This window comes from Annulohypoxylon truncatum (assembly GCF_022578515.1).
Source record: "Annulohypoxylon truncatum strain CBS 140777 unplaced genomic scaffold F4807scaffold_29, whole genome shotgun sequence".
In the NCBI taxonomy this organism is placed as follows: domain Eukaryota; kingdom Fungi; phylum Ascomycota; class Sordariomycetes; order Xylariales; family Hypoxylaceae; genus Annulohypoxylon; species Annulohypoxylon truncatum.
In genome coordinates, this window is record NW_025953815.1 from 315,910 (window position 1) to 342,084 (window position 26,175).

Genomic DNA, 26,175 nt, shown 5'->3' on the forward strand with positions numbered 1-26,175 from the left:
GTCTATTCGTGAAGTACCTATGCATTCGAGACATGTTGTACCTGACTGGTTCCTCTATGAAGTCCTACGTATAAGCGTCTACTTAGAATGCGCAGGCTTTATCCGCTAATGCTTTGACGCCATCAAAAGTCTTGTTCCCTCCAATGAAGCCCGACGCGTGCACGAATATACCGCCGGGGACTCCCGAAATCTCGTCTAGCTGCGAGTCCCGCGCACCTCTCCATGGTTCTGGGAGCGGCTTTCGGCTCTGGAACGAGTTCTCGGTTTCGGGCACCGCTTGTATCCTCCACGCAGCATCCGGCGTCTGCTTCTCCGCGTACAGCACGTAGAGCACCTTCTTGTCCGTCTGCTCCTCCTCTTCTAGCGTGTACAGGTGGTCCTTCCAGGGCACGGACTGCCCCTCGAACACCATAATCCGGCCCTCGGGGTCGAACTGCATCCTCTTGGCGTACGCCTCCTCCACAACGGTGCGCGCGGGCAACCACGCGTTGGCGTAGAAGTTCAGGGTGCGCGAGAACTCATCGCCGAGGCGCTCGCTCGCCTTGACGAACTTCTCGTCCTCCCAGGCCTGCGCCTCGGCCCTGTCGGCGGGCCGGGCGTCGTTCCAGTTGGGGTTGAGGCGGCTGACCATGGCGCCGAGCGTGAACCCCGCGGAGCTGAACCGCTTCTCGATGCCGGCCTCCTCGAGCTTCGCCGAGTCGTACTTGGAGATGCCGTTGTCGTGCGCGTCCATGGCCTCGACGAACGACTCGTAGATCTTGTTCCACAGCAAGCCGACCTCGGCGCTGTCCTCCGGCTTTTGCGTCTGCCGCGCGATGATGGAACGCCCGAAGTGCAGGTACACGAGCCCCGCGCTCGACAGCTTCGTCTCGCGCCCCGGGAAGACCGTGTCGAAGGTCCGCTGGTGGTGGTCGTACCGGTTGCGCGCGGCGTCGTACTCGCCGCCCACGTCGACGACCGTGTGGCACGTCTCGAGCAGCGCCGGGTCGCGCGTCCGCACGAGCTCGCTGTCGGTGTACGTCGGCAGCAGGCGCAGCATGTACACGGCCAGGGCCTCGTCGGCGTGGAAGTGCCCGTTGTGGGTGCCGATGCGGACGCCTGCGCCGCCCTCGGACGTCTTCAGTCGCTTAGCTGCGTTTTCCGCCATCTTTGCTCCCTGTAGGAATATCCGTCGGAGCATGTAGCAGCTTTTTATTTTCTTCCTTTGGTTATTGTGTCGGAAGAAATGCTCGTTTTTGGAACCGTTGGCTGTTTGTTAACTTTCGAAGATTTCCAATTGTGGTTATTCTAGTGGACGGGATGTGGGCTGGTGGGGGTGCACGGGACGGTATCGATAGCCTGGGGGAGTGAGGTTCGTATTTTGTCAGGCGTGGGTTTAGTGGGAATGTGTCGCATTTGGAGAACTGACTTTTTTGTTAGCCCCGAAGAAGGAGAGATCGTAGAAACGCGTGTTGTTGGAGGAAAGAACGGAGGCGCGGTCGTCAGGCTAGCAGGCAGTAGTTAGGAATTACTTCGTCAGGAAGTAACCTACACCCAACTCACCTAATTGATGCACCTCCTTCAAAGTATCATCAAACTATGATACTTCAGTCCCCAAATCATCATCATTCCCTCTCATTTGTTACAGTACAGAAAGGAGGCATTGGCCAACTTTATCTTGAAAATTTACTTCACATTTATGATTAAAATTTTATCACTCATTTATTGCTGACAGTACCCATCAACAATCTATTACTATCTAACTGCGCGAAACCGCGCCCAATAACTTAATCTTTTTCTCGTTCCTTTTTTTTTCATTCTACCTAGTTCATCGTCACCACTACACAACCGGCCATGGACCGCGTCAAGGCCGAATACGACAAGGACCCTGACCATGGTGACTTGCAAATGGCAGGTACAAGACCGTCCTACAAGTCGTGGAAAAAGAAGTATCGTAAGATGCGCTACAAGTTTGATCAGCAGATGCAAGAGATAGAGAATCTTCATAGGCTTGAACAAAAAGCCATGCGAACTGCGAAACGTCTAGCCATCGAGAACGAGTAAGAATCATCGTCATTTTCGCAGTTAGACCAAACAAAGGAATAGAAGGATGCTCATCATAATTTCTGTAGTCGCATAATGGACCTCCTAATGGATATCAACGATTCACCTCAAATCCCATTCGACCGACGTATTGACCTAAACTTAGACGAGGACTCAGACGACAACGATTCAGACGCGACACAGAAGCCCACGAAGTCTCTTAGAAGATTAGAATCTGAGGTCCCTCACAGATCATTTGCTGCTAGCGCAGAACAATTCCCGGAGCTTCTGGAGGACCTTGAACCCGAGGATCCCCAGATACACCCTATTTCGTTTCTGACCGCCGACGACATTGATGAATACCTCTACGAACTCGATGCGCGATTGAAGCTGAAACCAAAGCCCACTCTTGCGCCGAGCGCTCTAGGAAAAGACATTCCTAACCCTACAGCCAACTTTGCGCTGCGAAACCCAACGAGCGTCTACAATTGGCTGCGGAGGCATGCACCAAAGACATTCCTCCAGGACCTCGAGAAGGAGAAGGAGAAGGATAAAGAAAAGGGCAAAGGCAAAGATGATGATCACGAGAAGGACGACGACGGGCGAAAACGAAAAGGCGGTACATCCGCACGCACCAAGAGACAATCGGCGGCTACCCGCAAGGAGAAGGAGAAGGAGGCAGCAGAGTCCATGGATTGGGATGATGACGGCGGCTATGATATGCCTACGGCTAAGGGCAAGAGAAAGAGGGACGATGATGGCGGATACCGACCTAAGGGAGGGTCAAGCCGACCCGCTAAGAAGCGTAAGAGCAAAGACCTCGGATCTCTTCCGACTAAGGGCTCCCGAAAGTCGAACGCCTAAGTTTCTGGCATTAACAGCCTACGGCACATAATAATGGTGGTACTGGGTGTTTCCTCTGGTGTATTATTAAACATGGCTTCCGATCTTGGGCGTGGCTAAGGGTTGGCATGGTCTGGCATGGCAATGCAATAGGTTTCATGAGATATATAGTGCGGGCGATGCTCTCCTCCAGCAATGCATGGTGGAGGATAACTTCGGAGCATAGCAAAGTCTCACACTAATAGATCAAGTGCGTTTTACTAAAAAGTTGATTTATGGTTTTATGTGTATAGGTACAGAGCGGGTTGAAATCGTGGTGACATAAGGGGGTCGACCTAGGAGCTTCTTGTGCCCAATTGATTGGCTCCCACACCTTTTAGCGGAATTTTCTCAGTAGCTACAAAATCAAGACTCGCTCATGCTTCCCTCATAAGAGCCAATAGATTTATATGATTGATTCGAGACGATTTCTTCTATCTGTTGTCTTCGTTATTTAATTGCCATCCACAATTAGCCAGGTCATAAAAGATATTTCACACCTTGCTTGGCCTCATTAGAGCATACTTCGAAAAACATCAAGGCTTTAATCTAAGGAGATACAGCTCAGTTCTCAGGCTCTCATCGATATATACCTACTTAAATCGCAGACAGAAGGCCCTGAAAATGCCACTACGCAAGACCTACATAGTCGAGCACCTGGACCCGGAGCTGGGCCAGTGGTCGGAGCTCGAGTACATTGCCATCGCGCGCGAGACGCAGCGCTCGGGGAATACCTTCATGCTGTCCTCGCTGCCGGAAGCGTTCCAGGTCCCGCAGAAGCTGGCCGAAGTACCTGCTTTCAAGGCGGAGAAAAGGGGCGTGGAGGAGATTTACGGAGAGGGGAATGGGAAGGATAGGGTTTGCTTGTTGGACCCGCAGGCCGAGAAGGATCTTAATCCGGATGATAAGGGCGAGTTTGATGTTTTTCTCTTTGGGGGGATTTTAGGTAAGTTTGAAAAGGGGTGAATTAGGAGGTGGAAATGGAAGTTAGAGATTGCGTGCTAACGTGGTTGATATATAGGAGATGATCCGCCTAGAGGTACGTACATATGCGTAAACTGCCTATATACTCCTTAGAGAGTGGATGGAGCCTGGAAATGGGCAATGAAGCTAAGATACGAGGAATAGATCGCACTTCCGAGCTACGAAAGAAGGGCTTCAAGGGCCGCCGCCTCGGCCCCGTACAGATGACCACGGACACAGCCGTAAGGGTGACGCGAATGGTGATAGAAGAGCAATGTAAGCATACTCTCTCTCTCTTCAGTCTACCCCTAATCCAATTACTTTGCTCCTGATGGCTCAATATCTTTTATGATTCTATGGACCCGAAATTTGAGAGAGAAAATAGGTAGCTAACTCGATATGAAAAGTCACTTTAAACAAGATTCCATTTGTTGACTTTCCGGAACTCAAGTTCAACGACCATGAGAGCACGGAAATGCCATTCCGATACGTGACGGACGAGAATGGGAAGCCTATTATGCCCGAAGTAAGCCTCCCTTTCCTGCTCTCCCTCAGATGTAGTATCTATCTACTCGGTAGAAATATTCTACTCGGTGTAGGTATACAGAACCTAGCTAACATGTAGACGTACCGTAGGGCATGGTGGACCTAATCAAGAAAGATGCTGATAAGAGTATCGATGACTTGTTCTAAAACATGCCGACCGTTGAGGCGGCCTTGGACGGAACTCTTGACTAGAGTCACCGAAGTTGTATATATGAATAATCAGGCGATTAACAACTTGAAAAAATCTAAGTGTCTGGGGGGCATCTATGGGTAAGTATAAATATACCGGGGCAGATGCTATACAGGAGGGAATAAATGAAAAAGAGCCATTAAAATCATTTCAGGCACACGTATTGTGAATTTTGAAACCTACAGCCACTATGATAAAATATCAACGGCAAGCTCTGAAGTGGCTAAAGAGCGCTTAGTAGAATTCCTATATCTCATCTAAGTCCATACCTTCAGCCGAATCGCCGGAACCAGACCCGCTTGAGTCCGAATCCTCGTCTTCCTCACTACCATCCTCATTACTCTCATCTTCATTCTCGCCCTCTTCATCGAGATCATCCATAATCATCACCTCATCATATTCCCCTTCTCCACCCTCCTCTTCCTCTTCACCCTCATCTCCCTCCCCTCCCGTCTGTCCTCCAAGGTCGTCCCACCGCCTCGGCGTAGGCGTCGACACCCCACTTCCTCCCCCCTCCAGCATCCCCTCAATCTCACCCTCACCCTCCCCACCATTCTCATGAATCGCCAACGTCCTCAGTATCCCCGACCCCTTAGCCCTCCTCGGGCCCCTACCATGCGGCAAGTTGAACTTGCCACGGTGTCCCTGCTTGCCCATCCCATGCCTCTCAGCCTTCCCGCCACCAGTCGTCCTTTCCACGCCCTTCGCAATAACCGTAACCTCGTCCGTCTCGCCCCTCTCCTTCTTCAGCGCGATCAGCCTTGCCAAGAAATTGCCCTGGTCGATCCTCTCCCTCGTAGACCACCGCTCGGCCGGCGGCACGAGCGAGCTCAAGGCGCTGCGCTCGCGCGGCAAGAGCGCGTTGCGCCGGCGCTCCAGGGCTTCGTCCTTGGGCCTCAGGTTGACCTCCCTGACGGTGACGCGCGCGCTGCTGGCCGCCAGCAGCTCGACGTCGTGGTCCAGGTGCCGCAGCGCGGGCACCGGCGCGTCCTCGTCGCGCCGCGTGAGCAGGATCTCCGTCCCGACGTTCGCGCTCCAGACCCCCGAGTAGATGCGTCCCTTATACGAAATAATGGGGTTCTGCGAGTGCAGCTCCATGATCTGGACCTGGTGGTCGTCGTCGTCGAACTCCTCGCCCGCGTCCCCCTTGGGTTCGGGCGCAGGCTGAGGTGGATCCTTTGGTTTAGGGAGCTGGGGGATTTCTTCTTCTCCGTCTAAGTCGGAATTGCTGTCGGAGCTGAGGTCGATGTTGTTGTTGTTGTTGTTGTTGTTGTTGTTGCCGAAACTCATACGCCGGTTCAGATACATCTTGGCCCGTTCGACTTTTTCGCCTCCCCGGTAGCCTGGGCGATTAACCGTGCTAGCATCACGACTGGTGAAGTCGGCCTTGGAGAGGTCTAGAGTTACGTAGAATGTCTCCGTCTCAGTGGTCGAGTATTCGTATTCCCATTCGGATTCATCCTCTTCTGGAGGTATCTTGCTAGGTTCGTCTGTGGGAGTGCTAGTAGAGATGCGAGGGCTTCCCTCACTCACACCGTTACTAGCCATCGGATATTCGTAAGATGCGATTGTGACAGTTTGAAGGTATGCAGCAACGCATTGAGAGAATAGTTCTGGAACTAGGTCGTTCTCTTTCTTGTGATTGGCTAGCTTCCCTTTTAATTCAATAGCGAAGTTGAAGTTGTAAATATGAAGTTTCAACGAATGAAGTGACATCAATCCATGTGAAATTCAATGAAGGTACTTTCCATTTTTAGCGGCAGTCACTACTAGTGGCACTACACATCAATCCCCCTAATTTTGGAGGGGCAACCACCGGCACTGTACCTGCAAGCTGCCCCTCCTGCCCCTCACCCGCTGAAAATTGTCATCGTACATACAAGAGTGCGCCTTCCATTGACTCACTCGACAACTCCGATTCCCGGTTCTGCATATCCAATACTTAAGATAACTAGGTTCTAATTGGGTTTATTGTATATTAATTAATCTAACTATCAAACTGTACAATCACATCTAAGTAGGTAGCTTGCCTACAACTACCTAACACCTCACGCTCTTTACAGATTTGCCGTTACCACACTTGCGCCGTCGAACCCCCAAGTCCACGATGCCTACGGTCCACCTGCTCGACTACGTCGCAGGCAACGTCCGGTCCCTCGTCAATGCCATAGAGAAGTGCGGATACACGGTAGAATGGGTCCGGAGCCCCGAAGAAGTCTCGCGCGCCGAGAAGCTGATCCTGCCCGGCGTCGGCCACTTCGGGCACTGCCTAAGCCAGCTCGCGGGCGCCGGCTACCTGCAGCCTATACGCGCGCACATCGACGCCGGGAAGCCGTTCATGGGAATCTGCGTCGGGTTGCAAGCGATCTTCGAGGGCTCCGTCGAGGACCCCGCTGCGCCGGGCCTGGGGTTGATAAAAGGGAACCTGGACCGGTTCTCCGACGCGGACAAGGCGGTGCCGCACATCGGGTGGAACAGCGCGAACACCGGCGGAAAGAGCCTGTACGATCTGCGGCCCGAGAGCAAGTACTACTACGTGCACTCGTATAAATACCCGTACGTAGAGGGCGAGCTGGAGGACCAGGGCTGGACCGTGGCGACGGGGACGTACGGCGGGGAGGTGTTCGTGGGCGCGGTAGCCAAGGCAAACATACTCGCGACGCAATTCCACCCGGAAAAGAGCGGCGTCGCGGGCCTGCGGGTGATAAAAGCCTTCCTCACCGGCTCCGGCGCCAAGACAGTCGGCCAGGAGATAGCCGGCCCAGCTCCGACCGGCGGCTTAACGCGGCGCGTCATCGCGTGCCTGGACGTGCGCACGAACGACCAGGGGGACCTCGTGGTGACCAAGGGCGACCAGTACGACGTGCGGGAGAAGACGTCGGACCGCGGGGTGCGCAACCTCGGCAAGCCGGTCGAGCTCGCGCGCAAGTACTACGAGCAGGGCGCGGACGAGGTGACCTTCCTCAACATCACAAGCTTCCGGGACTGTCCGTTAGCCGACGTTCCGATGCTCGAGATCCTGCGACAAGCCTCGCAGACCGTGTTCGTCCCCCTAACCATCGGCGGCGGCATCCGCGACACGGTGGACGTGGACGGCACCAAGGTCAGCGCGCTGGAGATCGCGACGATGTACTTCCAGTCGGGCGCGGACAAGGTGTCGATAGGGTCGGACGCCGTGCTCGCGGCGGAGGAGTACTACGGGCTGGGGCGCAAGCTATTCGGCGCCACGGCCATCGAGCAGATCTCGCGCGCGTACGGCAACCAAGCCGTCGTCGTCAGCGTCGACCCGAAGCGCGTCTACGTGCCCAAGGCCGACGCGACGCGGCACCACACCATCGCTACCAAGTACCCCGGCCCCAAGGGCGAAGGCTACTGCTGGTACGCGTGCACCATCAAGGGCGGCCGCGAGACGCGGGACCTCGACGTCGTGGAGCTGGTCCAGGCCGTCGAGGCCATGGGCGCCGGCGAGATCCTGCTGAACTGCATCGACCGCGACGGGACCAACAGCGGCTTCGACCTCGAGCTGATCGACCAGGTTAAGCGCGCGGTGCGGATCCCGGTTATCGCGTCGAGCGGGGCCGGAAACCCGGGACACTTCGAGGAGGTGTTCGAGAAGACGCGGACGGATGCCGCGTTAGGGGCCGGCATCTTCCACAGGGGCGAATACACTGTTAAGCAGGTCAAGGATTACTTGGCGGAGGGAGGGATGGAGGTAAGACAATTCGAGGGGGATTTATGATATCCATCTAGACAGAGGATCTAAGGGGGCTGGTGAGGTTGAGATGAACATAAGTTATGGCGCATTTATCTCGTATTTAATTACACTTGTCAAAATAGGCGTTGATGGATTAGAGGCGGGAGGAAGAGAAAAAAGAACGATAGAAGTTCGTTATTTATTGATAGTACCGACATGCTACTATACCATTGCCTTTGCAAAGCGGCTCATTCGCGAGATTTAGACCTCTACACCGATGCTTTTGCCTGCGGAACGAATGAAACACAATGCTACCGTGGAAAGAAACGACACCATGCGCCCAAACTGACGGGATGCGTGCATGCATAATTCCGACAACTCCAAAATGCAACCCAACCTCGAAAACACTGCATAGGCGTCCAGGATCCCCTAAAATTCGAGTAGAATCGAAACGAATTTAACGATCGTCAACGTTCGTTATGTCTGCAACTAGACTTCCATACCCATGAACAGCCATCTGTTGCTAGTAACGTCCACGTCCTTTGCCCAATGGTCCAGGGTAGTAAGTTCGAAGCCAACCCACTGGAGACTCCTCATCAACGCCTTCGCATAGTCGGCAGGCATCTGGCGATCTACGCAAATGACGACATGTGAAGCCCCCACTGGACCATCAGCCAATTCGATCAAAGCGATGAGTCTGTGATACTGTTAGTACGACTTGATGACATAAGAGGCGGGTCAGGGACATACGCTTGCTTGAGATCGCGGCCGACGAGTCCGCTGTCAAAGAACGCGAACAACGATTTCTCGTCGCCGTCTTCCGCAACAAAGGCTCGGAAGCTAGCACCTCCAGCATAGTCCCAAAACTCCATCCATCCATTTACATTAACTCCAGTCTTGGCATCGATATCCGAGAAAGTAGATTGAGGCGAAGGATAGTCATCAGGTGGCGTAAGTGAGTAATTGTTAACACCAGTCAGGCAGGAGCCATTACCGGCCATGTTCCACTCAACCTGGAACACGGCTTTCATAGTCTCACAGAAGAACCTCTCACATTCTTCCCTGATCTGTAGTGTTGCCCCCCCTCGACGGCCGCGGCTGATTTGCCCGCTATTGTTGTTGCTGCGCTTTTTGTTCTTAGGTTGAAGAGCGAGCTCGTTTGAGGAGGTGATGGCCGCGAGGGGGGGACTTGATGGAGGAGATGGTAGACCTGAGATAGGGACCTCAGGAATACCACTCGGCCCCTGTTAGAGTTATTGATCAGCATACATTATCCTAAATTTATAGAGGGTTGTCTCCGGTCGGGATGTAGAAAGCCTTACCTGCAGCCCCGGTAGTGCAGTAGTGAAGCCCCTTTAGGGAGGCGGAGGGGTCAACAAGGTAGCAGCTGGCGAGGACATTGACCTGTCGGGCCACGGCCTCGCCATAGTTACTACTACTAAAATTGTTTTTATTGTTTTTCATTGGCGCCATGACCGATGATATCCAGGGTTGTCGTAGAAATCGAGTTGATGTGTTAGAAGTAATAGGTCAGGACTCCGAAGAACCCGAATGAATCAGTATGACTAAAGTAGGGCTTTGGTAAAAGGTTTGGATTTTGCTTTATTGGTCGGTGAGACTATCGAATGTTATTGCACAATTTTGTTGCGGATTGAGTATTCAGAGAATTGGATTGTTAAGACTTGGTTTTGTGTGTGTTGAAGGTTGTAAGTGGCTTGAAATTTCTTGGTGTAAGACGAAGGCGGCAAGGCAGTTCTAATACATTAATGCTCGGGAAAAGACAGCAGCGGTCAAGCGGCGCAATTGCACTTTCTAAAGAGCGGGGGCTTGTGCTTTCCCACTTCTGGAAACGGCCAGATACTTTTAGTTTAGCCAATCAATTTAGAGAATTGCGGCCGTGCCACCCCGCATGTCATCACGTGTTAATCCGCCATCAATTGAACCAATAATCTGGGAGCACCATGATTGGTTGTTGGACTCTTGTGCATCTTGGCATCCTCATTAGGCCAACATTGAAAAACCGGTCAGCCCATCGACGAAACTTTCTTGCCTTCGATATTCTTCGAAGTCTCACAGTTTTGCCTCACGCAATCGGACAATCGTCGTCTACGTATGCATACCCACCAATTATTTCCGGCGTATGCATTTATACGGATAGCAGAACCGAGTGAAACTGTCCAGAATACATTGTTAGTTGGCTGTCAGGCAGTCAGGTTATATCAAGTACGATGCGAGTGGATTTCGCTAGATGTTCAGTAAGCAAACAGGCTTTTCCATGTTATCATCAAGCAAGGGGGTTGTTTCGCCTATTAGAAAATGGCCCTAATATAGCAATGCTCACCTAGTATTAACATCCGTAGATAGACTATTTCAAATACCTGCATCCCAATGTAAATGCCTTTATCCTTTTCTCTGTCAGACAGCTCTATGAAATTTGCTATTTGCTATATTCTGACTAAGCCGCCCCTATGCCGTACTACTCGGACTACTCGTTGATTCAGAAACTCTCAAGGCTGGCCCTAATGACTCGTGAGACGGCACTTCTGATCCGGAAAAGTCGGATTAAAGCTCAATTATAAGTGGCTACGGCGTGCAAGCCTTAATAATGATGCCACACTCTGAGATGATGAAGCGGTTATCCATCCGCGAATTAGCATGTGGAGAAGCAAGTCGATCTTTTTTTATCAGAGCATTCGGCTGCATTTGGGGGTGTATTTTCTATTACCAGTACCGCAATCTCCAGTCAGTAACATCGAATAGCTTAAATTCTTTAGCATTACTAATAAGCCGACTTTGGAAGTTTCAATGTTGTATTTCTACCTTATAGAAATTACCTACTAGGTAACTAGGTACATATGTATCAATGATATGGGTTAGATTATACCTATGAATATCACGCTCTAACAATGAACTCCGAGATCGATGGAAGCGACGAAGTTTAAACTATGCAGGGATCACCCCTCTATCCATCCGCACAGTTCCGCCCTACCCATCCTCTTACATCCTCTTAGCCACATCGGGCTGTAGTGGATACAGCCGATAAAGCTGGGGGTGGGCAACTCCGATAAGGGAGTAAGATGCACCTGCTCTGAAAATGATGCGATGCGATCACACGGGGTCAACTTTAAATGGTGGTGGGAGTGACTACCTTTCTCCGAGGTCACAACATGAAGCTTGACATGGATAGCGTCCGTAGATTCCGGGACACCGCGAGCCTTTTAAGTCGTGGCACGCCTGCCCAACTAGATTTGAATGCGACAATACACTTCAGCAACTGGCCAGAAACGTCCTTTGTCGCTGCTCGTTGCTCTTCTTTGATGCGGGGCTCGTTTGCATTGCATAATACATTTTATGCCTGCCATCCACCTTGATCTTAATCAACTTAATGCTCTGTTTTCCAAGAATCGAGCTAGCCTCTTCTTATGATCAAACCGCCGGCTAGATCTACTTGCTAGGGATCACTTAAGCCTTATTACCTACTGCAACACATTGCGATATCCCTTTATCTACTCTAGCGACGGCGAGATGTATTCCATAATGTTTAACGAGATCCTACCGGCTCCCCCGCCACCTCCGCCACCCCAAGAAGAGGTACAGGGGCCAAGGTTCCCTGTCTACCTGCTTCCGAGCCTTACTATGCCGTTTCGCCGAAGACGACAAAGCTCACATTCGAGCTATGGGAGATCTCCAAGTGAAACAATACCATCACTGAGCTCGACTCCAACGGAATCGACAACGTCAAGCCCTGTGGAGAGTCCGACGACGCCTTCATTTTTTCCGCCAACGAACTTGTTCAAACAAAAAGACAGCCGGAAACGATCATCCTTAGAACCTCTGGAGACTACAAAGCTCTCACGGACACAGCCCAACACTATACGGTGTTCTACATGTGCTTCCGACTTCGCCTTCGCCTCCCAAATTGTGAGCAAGGGTTTCACGGGTCGATACGGCCGGGCGTTTCTCGTGTCACCTCCGGACCAACCATCTCGCAAGGGCACGAAAGGTAGAGATCTAATCAATATCAAGATTGGCAAGTCCGAGACTCGCGTCTTAGTTACCGGATCCCACGTAGTCGCAGATATCATTTGCGCAATATGCCATACCAAGGTAGGCTGGAAATACATAGACGCCAAGGAGGAGTCGCAGAAATACAAGGTCGGAAAGTTCATCTTGGAGACCCAAAGAGTCGTCGTTTACCGGAACTGGGAAGATATCATGGTCGACGAGATTCCTGATCTTGGGGCGGAGCAGCAAGGACTGCAGACAGGAAGCGACGGTGAGCCCGTCATATTTGACTCGGACGACGAGGACGAATGCGAGGATCTATTTTCGGGATCTTGGGACGCTGAGGTCGTAGCGAAGAGACGAAGCCGAAAGGTTAATCGACGACAGAAGAAGAGCACCGAATGAGTCCCTCTTTACGAACAACCGGGATTGAAGTACATATCATGGGGAGTTTTCATCGTAATAATACCCGAGCATGATTTCGTTCAAGGATGGGGAAAGCATATTAACATTTGGATACCCCGGCGGACATGTGTTCATTCAACGAAAGGAGTTTATGGATTTAAAGCGGAAAGCCTTAATCTTAACGGACATGTGTATTTACTCGGTCATTCACATTGCATGAGCACCTAGCTTAATATTGATACCCTCGCTACGGAAGTTTGAAGATGCCGTTCTTTGCGACCAGGAGCACCTTCTACTCCATCATAATATAGAATGAAAGAAAAAAAAAAGTGAAACTATGTACTGTGGCAAAACGTACATCGCAATTCATCATTGAGCAGAGCTATGAGAAGAGTCCAATGCCGTTATTGACTTGGCCCCGATGCTGGAGCTGGCGTCTCTGTAGGCGCTGGCGCGAGTGTAGGTTTCGGGGCAGCTGACAGCTCCAATGTGACCTTGAGTATTATCAGCATATTGTTTTGGTCGATAGCCAAAGAGAACCAGGGGAAGTCTAAGACATACAGGCCCATCATTTACTAAGGCGACTTCCATCATGGCCTGAAACACTCCGTTCTTTACCTTATCGGCTATATAACCTTGCTCGACTTTTTGGAAAAAATACTCATAAAGTCTCTTGGCCTCTTCTCCTCCCATGGCTCCGTGGAAGTCGGGCTTGTTGCCCTTCTTAGTAGAGGCAAGCAAGGTAAATTGAGAAACTGGCGGCATGAAAAGTAAGAAGATAGTAACTAATCCTGGCTTCTTTTAAGGGGTCTAAGACCTACCGCAAAGGACCTCACCACCAATATTCACCACGCTCTTCTTCCACTAAGAAGCAAGCATCCGTTAGACACGGCTGTTCATACGCGCGTACGAGACACGTTACTGGTAAGGAATGAGGAGAAGGGACGCGAATATTTCACCATACTCTTCCTCCGGTATCGTCATCCCACAACTTTAGTTTCAACAATTTAGCTGCGAGGGCCTCTGCCTCCTTCTCCGTATCGCCAGGGGCTACTGCGGCGAATACTAAGACTCCTTTGCCTATCGATGACACCACCTCTTTTTCTACCGTCACCGAAGCAGATAGGACACGCTGTAGAATAGCTGCAAGAATTGTAAATGTTGGACAAATACTCCGGATAGAGATAGGGACGTAGTTGGATTAAACTACTAACCTTTCATTTTGGGCGGCGGGAGCTTGCAGCCTCGTTCAATCCTAAATTTAAGGGTTATGGACCTGCTCGTATGTATCCGATATTAATATGTAAGTCTAAGAATAATATATAAGATATATAGTGCTATGATATAGTATGGAAATAAACAAACCTAAACTGCGACGATGTGAGTAATTCGGCGAAGATATCTTCACCAACAGCCGTCTATATTAGGCGGGTACCTATAAGTACCTCTTGAGGGACGAGGAAATAGATGGACGTCAGATGACAGTCATCTGGCAGTCAGGTGGAAGGCGGGAACATGGTCTTCCGTGTTTTGTGACCCGCTTCAAGCGTCAAACAGAAGTATCAACGTACTTAGGTATCTAAATAAAGATTGAGATAGAAAAGCGACGGTTGATTCGAAATAAAGTTGCACAAATGGAACCAATGACACATACAGAATTTGGTAGATATTTAAAGAATTTCGGTGAATATTAAAGGCAGATTTTGACTACAGCCTTAAGTTTTGTTGATTTGAAAGTGACGCCGTGCTACCAGCACTCTATCTTCACGGCCAAGGTAGTACCTACCTCAAGTAGTACTTAACATGTACCGTATTCGACGGGCTGACAGGGCAGTTACTGGAGATCAGAAGCAATTACTTGTAACTTTGCCCTACTAGTTACCTAACTACCCAGTAGTAGTAGGCAATGTTGGTTGAAGGAAGGTACAGTACGGGGGCCAGTCACAATACGTAACACAATCCATACCTAGGCAGGCTGAGAAAGCTGGGCAGCTGCAACCTAGGGCTGTGCCTGTGCTTGCATCGCAATCTTTCGCATCTCACCCCAGTTTTTAGTCGATTCAGCCTTCTAACCAATACTGTCAATGCTGCCACTACAAAAATATCACGTAGGTAATCAGCAAACAACCATGTTTTAAACAACACTCCATTTTCACTTTCTTACCGTAGCAACCTGCACCGTTCTGAGGAAAGCAAACGAAGAGGATCTTATATTAAGACCTCATCTAACTTCCTTTCTTCCTACAGATGTACATGCATCGTCAAATTAGTGCGATCTGCAATCCTATCAACCAACATTGAACCTACGCACCTACGCTATTTCGCCATTTCTAAATTACCTACACCTTATCGACCAGACCTTCGTGCGCCGATTTCCCTCTACCTTCTCACTATCGTCACCGACATATCGCATCACCGAATTCGACCCGTACAAGGTGTTTACCTCAACCACAAACGCTGGCTACCTGCTCGGGTCCATCCTGAGCACCCGTCTTCACAATGGCAGCAAGGAAACTGCAACAAGAAATAGATAAATGCTTCAAGAAGGTTGCCGAGGGTGTCGCCGAATTCGATGGTATCTATGAGAAGATTGAGCAGTCGAATAACCCCGCTCAGAAGGAGAAGCTGGAAGACAATCTTAAGCGCGAGATCAAGAAGTTACAACGGTTACGCGACCAGATCAAAACATGGGCTGCCAGCAATGACATCAAGGATAAGGCTCCTTTGCTGGAGCACCGAAAGTTGATCGAGACGGTATGTGATAGGATAGGATGGTAATCGCAAGCTCTTTAATGGTGTCGCTCACGAGTCTACTAGCAAATGGAACGGTTCAAGGCCGTAGAGAAGGCGATGAAGACCAAGGCATACTCGAAGGAGGGTCTGTCAGCAGCTGCCAAGTTAGATCCGAAAGAGAAAGCAAAGCATCAAGCCGGCGAATTCCTTAGTGGTGTAGTCGACGAGCTTGAGCAGCAGATTGAGGCACTCGAGGCCGAGGGCGAATCTATACAAGCCACGATGAAGAAAGGCAAGAACCAAGCCTCCAAAGCCGATCGCATGGCTACCATCGAGCGCATAATCGAACGACATAAATGGCATCAAGGCAAGCTCGAGCTTATCCGACGGTCACTTGACAATGGAGGCGTCGAGACGGAGCAAGTGAACGATCTTGAGGAGAGTATCAAGTACTACCTCTCGGACGGCATGAACGACGATTATATCGAAGACGAAGGACTCTATGATGAGCTCAACCTACAAGAAGAGGAAGATGTCTACGGCATGGGCCAAGAGAACGACCGAGTCTCGTCACAAGATACACAGTCTATACAGGAGGATACCGTGGAGCCAGAATCGCGATCTGGCAGCTTGCCAGGAGGAAAGGTGCGAAGTGCTGTCGATGCCGCAGCAGCCGCTGGACGGCGACCCTCAGCGCAGCTTAAGTCTCCTCTTCCAACTCTGGCAACATTGCATAACCCGCTGGTAAATGTCACTAATGGTAGTACTGCGAATACCGGCATGAAGCCAGCATCGTTGCCCACACGGCCAGCTGGAGAGGGTCTGAAATATGCTTCTGCCGCAGCAGCTGCCGCTGCAAGTGACAAGAACAACGTCGGTATTGCGCCACTTCCTCCGCCACCTGGTTCCCAACCAGTTACTTATTCCCCAGGCATTTCGCCTCTACCACCTGCTGCGGCATCTAGAACAAGCGCAGCTAACTCGCCGAATACGACGTTCTTACAACCTGCATCTTCAGAACAAAGGTCTGGGAATTTATCTGTTCCAACAACAGCCCCTGAACCTAAGGCTCCTGAGCCAACGAGCTCGGCCCCTGCGCCAAAGAAGTCTGAGAAGGCATCCTCCAAGGCTGCGGGCAAGGCTCCTGCCTCCGCCGACCATGCCGAGTCTTCAAAGGGTAAATATCATTATGTGAATTGTTGTTTATTTTTTACTGACTTCGCCACGCAGCATCCCAAACGAATGGCGTTGCTAATGGCGTAAAGCCTGCCGAGGAGAAAGAAGAGGAGTCAATATACCACCTCCCTGCTTCTTTGAAGGATTTGGTAGAATCATTTGAGGTTACCAAGAAGCGAACCCTACCAGTTAATAGCCCATCCCATCTGCGCATGATGGCGGCTTCGCAAGCTAGCGTAAACATGCATGACATGTTCGACTCAGAGCCTCCTCGAACATATAGGCCAGATTCTCGTTATCCCTCTGCATCAGGGTACCCACAGGAACCATTGCCGATCTTTGAAGACCCTAGATTGTACTCTCGGATAGAACCCGATACATTATTCTACGTCTTCTACTACAAGCAAGGTACCTATCAGCAGTACCTAGCAGCTAAGGCCCTTAAAGATCAGAGCTGGCGATTCCACAAGCAGTACCAAACTTGGTTCCAACGACACGAGGAGCCGAAGAGCATTACAGAGGAGTTCGAGCAGGGAACTTACCGTTTCTTTGATTATGAATCGACTTGGTGAGTTTCTTTACGATCATATGTATTGCAACCTCTACTTAAGAGAGTTGGGTTTTTGCTTATTTATGTCCCGATGTTATCTCATGAATGAGCTGCTAACTTTTCCCCAGGATGAACCGAAGGAAAGCGGATTTCAAGTTCGCCTACCGGTTTTTGGAGGACGACGTATGAAGCATCGGCTTCTTATGGTCCAACTCTACCGGCATTAGTAAGTCGATAACGGAGTTTATCTGCCTTCAAGGGCTCAGTGTATGCAACATGATCGCGTTGCCGATCAGGGAGGGCCGCTTCTAAGAAAACGGCTGGTACACTTGTCGTAATATTTGTAACGAAATACATACAAGGCCGTCACGGCACTTCTTCCGATGACTGCTAACCTACTTGACCTGGCTTTGACGAGACTTGCTATGTGCCATGACACTAATGCTGAGTGCGCATGAGTTTTGCTAGATAGTCTACCAATGGATTACAAATTTGAACTTAGTTGGGGGACGATTGTAGGGCTTTTCTTTTTCTTGTTACGAACTACGTACTTTACTAATTTCTAGGACTCCGGATAAGAAGTCCCCTCACCGCTCAGCGCCTCCGATTCAAGGCAAACTAGACCGGCCAGAGCCACCGTCTTCGGGCCGTTGACTACCTAGACACTCTATTTACGAATGAAATATGCCACGAATTTTGTGGCTTCCGCTAAGGCAATCATATGGCTTCGGTTCTAGTCTCGTGGCCGAGTTCTTTGAGTCGAAGGCGGAGAATTCGAAAAAGTTGATATATCGTACTTTGTAGGTAGCTAACCTATCGGAAGGCTTCCCCGGACCGGCCACAGGCAAGGTACCAAGCGGTTGGGTGCATAGTTGCGGTGCTAGTCTCGGAGACCTAGGTGGACGTTCTAGAAGGGCCTTGGCAGCTTGGATTTATGCTTTTTTGTTCTCGCTTCTGCTGCTTTGGGTAACCTCCTAGGCTGAATGGGTAACAAGATATAGCAGAGCGAGGTAAGGCAAGGTAAGATGCGGCATCGCTCCGATGCCAATTCGAATACCTACTGCTATTATTGGGGATCGGTAGGGTATAAGTGTACCCGCGGCGTGTTCCGCTCCCATTCGCCCAACGCCTCCAACGGTCCCAAGCGAGCCCTGTGCTGTCTAGCTGTACCGGCTCCGTGAAAGGGACGGAGGTCGAATCAGATAATCGAGCAAACTACGGATCTTGGGTGCCAATCTTCGCCGGGACATTTTTTCCAAGAGAAAACAGAGATCCGCGCCGTCCGAAGGTTACGTCTACATACATACATGGCAAGCTCCAGACTTACATCAGCCGCAGCGCGCGCTAATCCTTTCCTTGTTATCTGCTGCGCATGAGTCTAGTGACCGGAGCTTCCCCTCATTCGTCGTAATTTTCCCCAAATCCCCAATGCCATGTATAATGGCTACGGTGGACTTCGACATCGTGAAGTCATAAAAGTCATACGACCCTATGCGTTCACCGTCGAAGGAAAGAGGTGAAGTAGTAGATTCGGCCGGCTCGTAGGATCGTAGGGGACTCCGATACCCGGGCAAAAAAGCTCGAGGAATTGCGAGTTTGAATGAATAATACCGGTACACGTCTGACCTCTTCCTGCCATTGGCGTCTGCATGATTTATAGCGGGCGAGCGTGCGTCGGTTATAAACTTAAACGGGCTCCTCACCCGGCTCTTTATAATCCCGTATACTCTTAATACATAGTCGAGCTGGAGCTCAGCTCAAAACATCTCCAGAATCTTAAACTATAGAGACCATTAGAGCCCATAACCCCCGAATTTCCCATCCGACTCGTATACTGCTTTTATCTCAGACCTACCTGCTACCCCTGCATACCTGGTACCTACCTACTTGCCTACCTACCTAGGCACTTATTTCCTTACCAGCCTTACCTACGAAGGTAGGCAAAAAAGCACCTACCTTCCCCACTCCCGCCGCAATGTCGCACCCCCAAAGCCTCTTCACGCAGACGCAGTTCTACGGCCCCTCGCTCCTGCAGGCGCGGCGTTTAACGATCGCGCGGACGACGGTGCGCGCGCAGCTGCAGAAGCTGCGCGACACGGGGCGCTACGAGTGCTTCTCGCTGCGCCGCCAGCCCGTCTACGACGACCGCTCGCGCTGGCCGTGTCCGGCGCCCGTGTACTGGGACAGCGACGTGGCGAAGTGGATCGAGGGCGCCTGTTATCTGTTAGCTGAGGAGTACGACCCCGAGGTCGATGCTGCGGTTAGGGAGATCGTGGGGATGATTAGGGGGGCGCAGGCCGAGGATGGGTATTTGAATAGTTGGTTTTTGGTCACGGGCGAGGAGAGGTGGGGGAATGTTAGGGATTTGCATGAGTTGTGAGTTACGCCCTGTTGGTTCTTTTTCTTTTCGTTCGCGGGTTTGCGGGGGGGTGGTCGGATGGGAGGATTTGAGGCATGCAAGCATGGCATGGATGGATGGATGGATGGATGGAGGTCGTGGTGAGGGTCAAGGTCGTAAGCGTGAAGCTGGGCTACGGGAGCGGATGCGGATGCGGGTTTGAGAAGAGATTGGCTGACAGGTGCGTGAAAAGGTACTGTGCCGGGCACTTGGTGGAGGCGGCGCTGGCGCATAGCAAGTACTACAAGAACGACCTCTTAATAGAGCCGATCGAGAAGTACGTCAAGTTGATCAGCACGGTTTTTGGGCCGGGTCCGGATCAGGTGAGTATCTCCTAGCCAAGGGTTATTTCTTTGCCATTCTGAGTTGGTCTCCGTCAACCGTGCTTTTGCTGATTCCGAGGCGTGATAGAAACATGGCTACCCAGGCCACCCAGAGACAGAACTCGCCCTCCTGCGCCTGTATGCTGCGACGGGAAACAAAGAGGCTTATGACTTGGCGAAGTATTTCATTGAGGAACGTGGTAACCCGACCGGTCAAGAAGGTCTTCCGTATTATGATTGGGAGCAAATCAGGCGTGGCGATAGTCCCTGGAAACGCCCCGACAGTTATCAGATGCACACCAGCCACTGGTATAACCAGGCTCACGCACCAATTCTAGAGCAGAAGTCCGTCGAAGGCCATGCCGTGAGGGCGATGTATCGTAAGTCGATTTCGAGTTGTTCTTTTCCCTAAACTCTTGGAATACTATGGAAAATGGTGATACTCTCAAACTAGCACCGATACAGCCCCGTATAGTTCGATAGTGACGTCTAGTGATGTCCGGCGGCAAGTAAGGCTCGGTATACTCTATCGCGAGCTGAGGGGCGTACTCATCTGTCACTTAAGGGGTTTCGACCCGGAACTGCGGCCCGCTAGTACAACCAACTCCGAATCATTGCTGACCTAAGGTATGCAGTCTATACTGGGGTTGCTGACTTATTGTGTCTCGACGAGCTCGGCGTGAAGTCGTATAGCCAAAAAAGTGAGTATTTTGGCGCTCTAAGTAGATTATGGAACAATATGGTAGACAAGAAGATGTACCTTACTGGAGGTATCGGGTCAATGTGGCAATGGGAAGGCTTCGGCATCGATTACTTCTTGCCGCAAGGTTCTGACGAGGGTGGATGTTACAACGAAACTTGTGCATCCATCGGTGTCATAATGCTAGCAGAGCGGCTATTGCATCTTGACCTCAACTCTAAGTATGCCGACATAATGGAATTATGTCTATACAATGCGGTGATGACAGGGTTGAGTCTTGAAGGAACCGCTTTCACGTACGTGAACCAGCTAGCGAGTTCGGAGGTAGATAGAAATCGCCGAGAGGATTGGTTCGATACATCATGCTGCCCACCGAACGTAATGCGGCTGTTTGGCTCTCTCGGCGGATACCTATGGGATTATGGAGGCACCGGAAGGGATGCCCACGTCAACGTACATCTCTATACGACGGCCAAGGTCACGTTTCAAATAGAAGACCGACAAATCAGTCTCGAGCAGAAGTCAAACTGGCCTTGGGAAGGCAATATACTATTCCAACTCGAGGCGCCAGCGGCAACAAACGTCACGATCAGGTTAAGAATCCCTTCCTGGGCGCAGGGAAGATTTACGGTGTGTCCGGATTCCCCCTAATTAAGAGTCCATTGGAGCAATCTCGCTAATGTATCGACAGCTCACCCCGAGCCACAGACAGGCGAAGATCGAAAAGGGTTACCTGGAACTTCCGCCAGCTTATACATCTTCAAATAGCGCATTTTCGATCCAGATCGACGGGTTTAAGCCTCGATTTGCATCCCCGCACCCCTATACCAATCAGAATACCCTGACCCTAGCGCGCGGTCCGTTAATATACTGCGTGGAGGATGTGGATAACGCTTGGGAGCAGGACCACTTCCGCAACGTCGGGATTAAATCCGACTCTCCCGTCTCCGAGAGCGATGAGGAGCTTGACCAAATAGGGGAACGATACGTTGCCCTCCAGTCGGTTGGCTGGATCCGTAAGATAGATGATCGGACCGAGTCAGAGCCCGGAATACTCCCCGGCTCATCACTCCCCCAGACGGTTATGGCGGAGAAGAAGGAACTCACCTTCATTCCTTACTATCTCCGTGCTAACCGTGGTGGCAGGGGTCACATGAGAGTTGGCCTCCTGAGACTATGATGGAGACACGCGATAGAGCCCCTGAGGCAACCCGTGTTGCAGTAACATCGTCTTCCGTTCCTACCCAGCTCGAGCGTGTTGAGCGTGGGATGTTGCTGGGGTTAGACGTTGGAATAGGCACGCCGGCGGTATCGTCATATGTCGACCCCTTGCAGTACCCTATCGGGAAAGATGCATGTTCGGATCTTTCTCCCTACCTAGTCTAGGTACCGCATTGCTACGCTAGCTTTAGTTGAAACTTGGATCCGGATACAACTTTGCTTACCTCAACCTTCGATAATCACAAATTTATAGTATGACTAGGTAGCTGACTATCACCTACGACTCACGGTATAATCCGGTATAAGCTAGTCCAAACGTTGGTCCTTATTACTCTCCTTTCTGCACCAGTGCACGCAAGTGATAGGCGATCCAGCGGATTGTGGAATCCTGAAATCCTGGATAATATCGAGATCCGCTTATGGCCCCGTTGCCCTTAATAATCCACGTCGTTTTAACCACCAATCTGCCCAACAAAGCTCATTCCGACAACTCAATCGCATAGACACGGAGCTGCTCCGCGAACGAGTCTATAGGCAACTTTATAGCCTCAACTTCGACCAATCATCTGCATTGCTATATCGGTCCTTATTCGCAATGTTGACCCGAGCCCTTTCAGTCAGCAGCATGGATATATCTATCTAATGCTTTGCGGTGAGACGGTCAAGCGTGCAACTGTCCCACCAATGAGGCTTGTGTCTCCTCACTCGCTTTAATCAATCGGTTAGATATTCCGACGAACCATGGGACTAAGCGCACCACCAAGGTATCATCCTGGCCCTCCAAGATCGTCAGAGGTGTTCGCATGGAATTAGAATTCTTCTAGAAACCTAACGCTACTTTGGCGCCCATGGGCCGCTTGTGGGGTTGCATCGGATGTGATTATGTCTTATACATGCAAATCGCACATATAGACGCCCTCGCTGCGGCTTATAATACGTCGAGAATGGCTAGGTATCATGAGTTGAAGGGCCAGGCCAGAACAACCCACTATACGCCTATACCGAAATGGACGTGGACGAAGTCGCAGTCGATGCTAGCTGGCGTGAGGACCCTTCTCCCGGGAATGAGGCTCAAGAAAAATACCAGTGTTCGCGCTGTCCTAGCAGCTTCAAGAGACCCGAGCATCTAAAGAGGCATCAACGAAGCCACGACGGCCACAAGCCGTTCATGTGCTCTATCTGCTTGAAGCGTTTCTTCAGGAGGTATACCACATTGCATTTCCTCCCGCCTTCTCAGAGATACTTAGACTAATTTCGAAAGTGACATCTTGACTCGACATGAGCTGATGCATCTTGCTGCGCAAAGGACTAACCACACAGTCAGCCGCAAACGAGCGTGCACGGAATGTGCGAGAGCAAGGGAGAGGTGTTCTAGGGACGAGCCTTGCCTGAGGTGCTCGACGAAATCTCTTCAGTGTCAGTATCCTGACGACGCAGGTCAGAAAACCAATGCCTTTGGAAGCGAGCCCCAGGGCTCTACCAGGAACGAGCACGGACAATTCGAAGACCATCTTCAACTGGCACCGCAACATCCGTCGATACTGCCAAAGCAAGAAGGATTCATGTCATCGTCAAATCCGTTGCACAGGCTGTCCTTCCACGAGGACGACGCGCCTCTGCGTGACTTCATACATACGCTCAGATCCCCCACTGCTACAACCCCGTCTTACCCCTTAGACCCTTACAGAAGCAACGCTTTCAACCCAGATGGGCCAGGTCTTTTGCTGAACGGTATAGGAGGAGAGCCGAGCAGCTTTGCACAGCCGAAGCCACTCACAGCAGACCAACGAGTCCCGCTCTTCGACCCGGCGACAGGCTCCCCTTACACGCTCCCACGTCTGCACAACGCGCTCGGGGACTACCACACCAACCCCTCCACCGACCCATCCTTCGATTTCTCCCCCGAAGCAATGAGCTCCACCTCCTCCTCCCACCCCCACCCCCGGCCTCAGGACCCCTTCCCCTCGCTCCCCACCAACGCCAGCCAAAGCGGCAACCTCGGATCTCCGAACGACCTCGAAACAAGCGCGCAGCAGCCGCGAGGCCTTCTGACGCTAGCCGATTTCGGCAGCCGGCCCATCAACTTGAAGGCGTACGAGCTGATCGCGAGCCACTTCAAGGAGTTGAGGCTGGAGCGCGGCGGTGGCGGCGGTGGTGATGCGGGGCAGCCGGCTGCGAGTAATAATATCTCGGAGAGCCAGCGGACGGCGCAGCACGAGCTCTTTGTTAAGTTGTATTACGAGAGGTTTGAGAGGCAGGCTTATTAGGGGGTTGGGGGGGTTAGGGGTTAGGGCGTCGTGGTTAGGAAAAGAGGAATAGAGGGAGTGTGTTTATTCGCGAGTATGGATGGAAGAGATGCTCCCTTGGCTGGTCCTAGGGGAAGGGGAGTCTGGCTTCGATGTCCAAGTGCTGGGCCGACGGCCTCGTGGTTAGGGCTGGTGGTTCGCGAATCGCTGAGTTCCTCGTCCCGTACCGGAACAAGCTTCTTCTAGTTGAGACGTGTTGGGATCGAAGGATTTTGGCAGCTCATCCCACATGGCCACGTCGGTCGCAATTCACGGCGTACCACTTGTTTGACGCCTGCACAACGACCCGTGAGCTGTTTGCCCCAGCTCCATCCCTTTTCTAGCTGACCTACGCCAATGAACTTGGCTCCTTCCCTTTGCCGGGCACGGGGTTGATAACGCTTAGGATGCCGTGGAACATACGAAGGGATATGATGTCTCTTTAGCTCTTAGAAAGCTTGGGTTAGATCTGAGGATGGGCTGTTAAAGCCCAAGAAACAGTCATCCAATGGATATATGCATCAGCACCACACAACAATTCTGAGCGGATGTCTATTTCTCGTGAGCCTGGATCTGATAGACATGACATCGAAGGGTTACCGTCTTGCGCATTGGTTTAGGACGGTGACCCCGTATACCCCTTTCTAGATAGTAGGTGCGATTTCATGGCCCCTTAAGTAAACGTTGAATTCGAGAAAAAAACATACCAGATTCGTTAGAATCAGTGCCTACATCTTTAAAGATTCGATTTTCTACTAGCCACTTTGATTTTCACGTCCGTTTCGTTTTAATAATGTATCCGTGGGCAAAGCTGAATCGATTTCGGGGTTGCGTAATTGCAGGTATGTATCCCCGCATCACTTCACGGTTCAGCTTAATATTATACTTCAGGCTGGTGAACGAGCCACATTAAGAATGTCTATACATCTCATACCCGACCGGAAGGTGCAACTGTTTGTGATATCAAGTATAGGATAATCTTGAATGGGAAAGAGTGGATGTTACAGATCGAGTGGAGACCTGCTAATTGTAAGGTTCAATATTGTTCCCAATTATACTTCAATTGCTTTTTTCCTTTTTAATTTCAGCATCAATCTCAACAACCAAGTGGCATCTATCTTCATATAAACCCTTACACAAAGCCATAATCATGACGAACGTGGCACCAATGTGATCTTGCCAACTCATCACATTGCATAGAGGCCCATGTGCCCGACCTGTTTCCACCCGTCGTCAGCACATGAGTATATGTACGCCGAGGTTGCCTTCTTTTCTTCTCCTTTGCAACTGGACCTCGATGCTACGATGATACGTTTTTACGCCGAATTATAATCCTGCGACATGTCTTACCTTCTCGCGTCGCGCTTGACATGGCCAAGCTGTTTAACCAAAGGATTCCTCTCTTGGTTCCTGCATCAATATTCCTTAGGCTGAGAAGCACCAAGGTCACCTGCAGCTGGGCGCATCGTGGGATTCGGCCTGCATGGAGGAGGGAAAAGGCATTATTACCTATCGATGCATAAACAACTCAACAAAAAATACATGGGAAATTCAGAAATTCAATCTCAGGGCAAAGACGCAGAGATGCGATCTATAGCTGAGCCTCGTCAGTTCTTCATGCCGCTCGGGGTATTGACATCCGCGAAAAATTGCCTATGCTCGAATGAGATTTCGGTCAGATTGCCTTGACCGAGCCGTCATTATCTCTCAGATCTTTATTTAGTGGGGAGCTGTTGCAGGGGTCGTAGGCCGGACCTATGCTCCTCGAGCAGATTTCCCAGAGATTCCCACTTGAAAGCCTCACTTCTGCAGAGCTAGTGTATGCGCATCTGGGGCGCGGACTCTCGGACTGATGAACTATAGAGCTATCTCGCGACTCACCTGACGGGGGCTGATCAGGCAGCGAACGGCAGGCAAACAAAAGTTCTGCGTTGGCAAGGCATTCGGTAGGCGGACTGGTTCGCCTGAAGGTAGAGCTTTCAATCCCAAGCGTCCCAGGCACCCTAAGCTATCGAATGAAATTCAATAGCTCGTCCCTATTGAGGCTGAACTCCTACCCTTTAGTGGCTGTGTCCTACGTTT

The 26,175-nt window shown here is 51.0% G+C and overlaps 11 protein-coding genes across 11 annotated transcripts; 7 read left to right on the forward strand and 4 right to left on the reverse strand.

Moving 5' to 3' along the window:
* Positions 1 to 82: 82 nt before the first annotated feature.
* F4807DRAFT_453021 (metal-dependent protein hydrolase) lies at positions 83 to 1,147 on the reverse strand (the record flags this gene model as incomplete). Its single annotated transcript, XM_048000404.1, has 1 exon — positions 83 to 1,147. One exon carries the CDS (start codon positions 1,145 to 1,147, stop codon positions 83 to 85), a length of 1,065 nt encoding a protein of 354 aa, XP_047851729.1.
* A 360-nt stretch (positions 1,148 to 1,507) lies between these two features.
* Positions 1,508 to 3,207, forward strand: F4807DRAFT_190929 (IEC3 subunit of the Ino80 complex, chromatin re-modelling-domain-containing protein). Its single transcript, XM_047993688.1, has 2 exons — positions 1,508 to 2,039; positions 2,112 to 3,207. The coding sequence occupies exons 1-2, from the start codon at positions 1,834 to 1,836 to the stop codon at positions 2,884 to 2,886; spliced, it is 981 nt and encodes a 326-aa protein (XP_047851730.1). The 5' UTR covers positions 1,508 to 1,833; the 3' UTR covers positions 2,887 to 3,207.
* A 61-nt stretch (positions 3,208 to 3,268) lies between these two features.
* F4807DRAFT_436153 (DUF431-domain-containing protein) lies at positions 3,269 to 4,751 on the forward strand. Its single transcript, XM_047998937.1, has 5 exons — positions 3,269 to 3,850; positions 3,926 to 3,943; positions 4,033 to 4,143; positions 4,275 to 4,393; positions 4,504 to 4,751. Exons 1-5 carry the CDS (start codon positions 3,529 to 3,531, stop codon positions 4,558 to 4,560), a joined length of 627 nt encoding a protein of 208 aa, XP_047851731.1. The 5' UTR covers positions 3,269 to 3,528; the 3' UTR covers positions 4,561 to 4,751.
* Positions 4,752 to 4,849: 98 nt separating this feature from the next.
* F4807DRAFT_462941 (uncharacterized protein) lies at positions 4,850 to 6,151 on the reverse strand (the record flags this gene model as incomplete). The annotated part of the gene is made up of 1 exon (XM_048001897.1): positions 4,850 to 6,151. The coding sequence occupies one exon, from the start codon at positions 6,149 to 6,151 to the stop codon at positions 4,850 to 4,852; it is 1,302 nt and encodes a 433-aa protein (XP_047851732.1).
* Positions 6,152 to 6,459: 308 nt separating this feature from the next.
* F4807DRAFT_436156 (imidazole glycerol phosphate synthase HisHF) lies at positions 6,460 to 8,481 on the forward strand. The gene has a single exon (XM_047998938.1). It carries the CDS (start codon positions 6,711 to 6,713, stop codon positions 8,340 to 8,342), a length of 1,632 nt encoding a protein of 543 aa, XP_047851733.1. The 5' UTR covers positions 6,460 to 6,710; the 3' UTR covers positions 8,343 to 8,481.
* Positions 8,420 to 9,770, reverse strand: F4807DRAFT_469457 (ornithine decarboxylase antizyme-domain-containing protein; the record flags this gene model as incomplete). The annotated part of the gene is made up of 3 exons (XM_048002713.1): positions 8,420 to 8,994; positions 9,048 to 9,507; positions 9,620 to 9,770. 3 exons carry the CDS (start codon positions 9,768 to 9,770, stop codon positions 8,787 to 8,789), a joined length of 819 nt encoding a protein of 272 aa, XP_047851734.1. The 3' UTR covers positions 8,420 to 8,786.
* Positions 9,771 to 11,822: 2,052 nt separating this feature from the next.
* On the forward strand, positions 11,823 to 12,707 carry F4807DRAFT_453026 (yippee-domain-containing protein; the record flags this gene model as incomplete). The annotated part of the gene is made up of 1 exon (XM_048000405.1): positions 11,823 to 12,707. One exon carries the CDS (start codon positions 11,823 to 11,825, stop codon positions 12,705 to 12,707), a length of 885 nt encoding a protein of 294 aa, XP_047851735.1.
* Positions 12,708 to 13,111: 404 nt separating this feature from the next.
* Positions 13,112 to 13,928, reverse strand: F4807DRAFT_462945 (D-Tyr tRNAtyr deacylase-like domain-containing protein; the record flags this gene model as incomplete). The annotated part of the gene is made up of 5 exons (XM_048001898.1): positions 13,112 to 13,201; positions 13,269 to 13,462; positions 13,529 to 13,571; positions 13,672 to 13,850; positions 13,922 to 13,928. 5 exons carry the CDS (start codon positions 13,926 to 13,928, stop codon positions 13,112 to 13,114), a joined length of 513 nt encoding a protein of 170 aa, XP_047851736.1.
* Positions 13,929 to 14,761: 833 nt separating this feature from the next.
* On the forward strand, positions 14,762 to 17,648 carry F4807DRAFT_436176 (Not1 N-terminal domain, CCR4-Not complex component-domain-containing protein). Its single transcript, XM_047998939.1, has 4 exons — positions 14,762 to 15,461; positions 15,525 to 16,617; positions 16,671 to 17,184; positions 17,295 to 17,648. Exons 1-4 carry the CDS (start codon positions 15,207 to 15,209, stop codon positions 17,353 to 17,355), a joined length of 1,923 nt encoding a protein of 640 aa, XP_047851737.1. The 5' UTR covers positions 14,762 to 15,206; the 3' UTR covers positions 17,356 to 17,648.
* Positions 17,649 to 18,744: 1,096 nt separating this feature from the next.
* F4807DRAFT_191269 (glycoside hydrolase family 127 protein) lies at positions 18,745 to 22,291 on the forward strand. The gene is made up of 5 exons (XM_047993690.1): positions 18,745 to 19,542; positions 19,758 to 19,887; positions 19,976 to 20,267; positions 20,523 to 21,217; positions 21,279 to 22,291. Exons 1-5 carry the CDS (start codon positions 19,142 to 19,144, stop codon positions 21,765 to 21,767), a joined length of 2,007 nt encoding a protein of 668 aa, XP_047851738.1. The 5' UTR covers positions 18,745 to 19,141; the 3' UTR covers positions 21,768 to 22,291.
* F4807DRAFT_191270 (uncharacterized protein) lies at positions 22,292 to 24,675 on the forward strand. Its single transcript, XM_047993691.1, has 2 exons — positions 22,292 to 23,011; positions 23,070 to 24,675. The coding sequence occupies exons 1-2, from the start codon at positions 22,815 to 22,817 to the stop codon at positions 24,073 to 24,075; spliced, it is 1,203 nt and encodes a 400-aa protein (XP_047851739.1). The 5' UTR covers positions 22,292 to 22,814; the 3' UTR covers positions 24,076 to 24,675.
* The last annotated feature ends 1,500 nt before the right edge of the window (positions 24,676 to 26,175 follow it).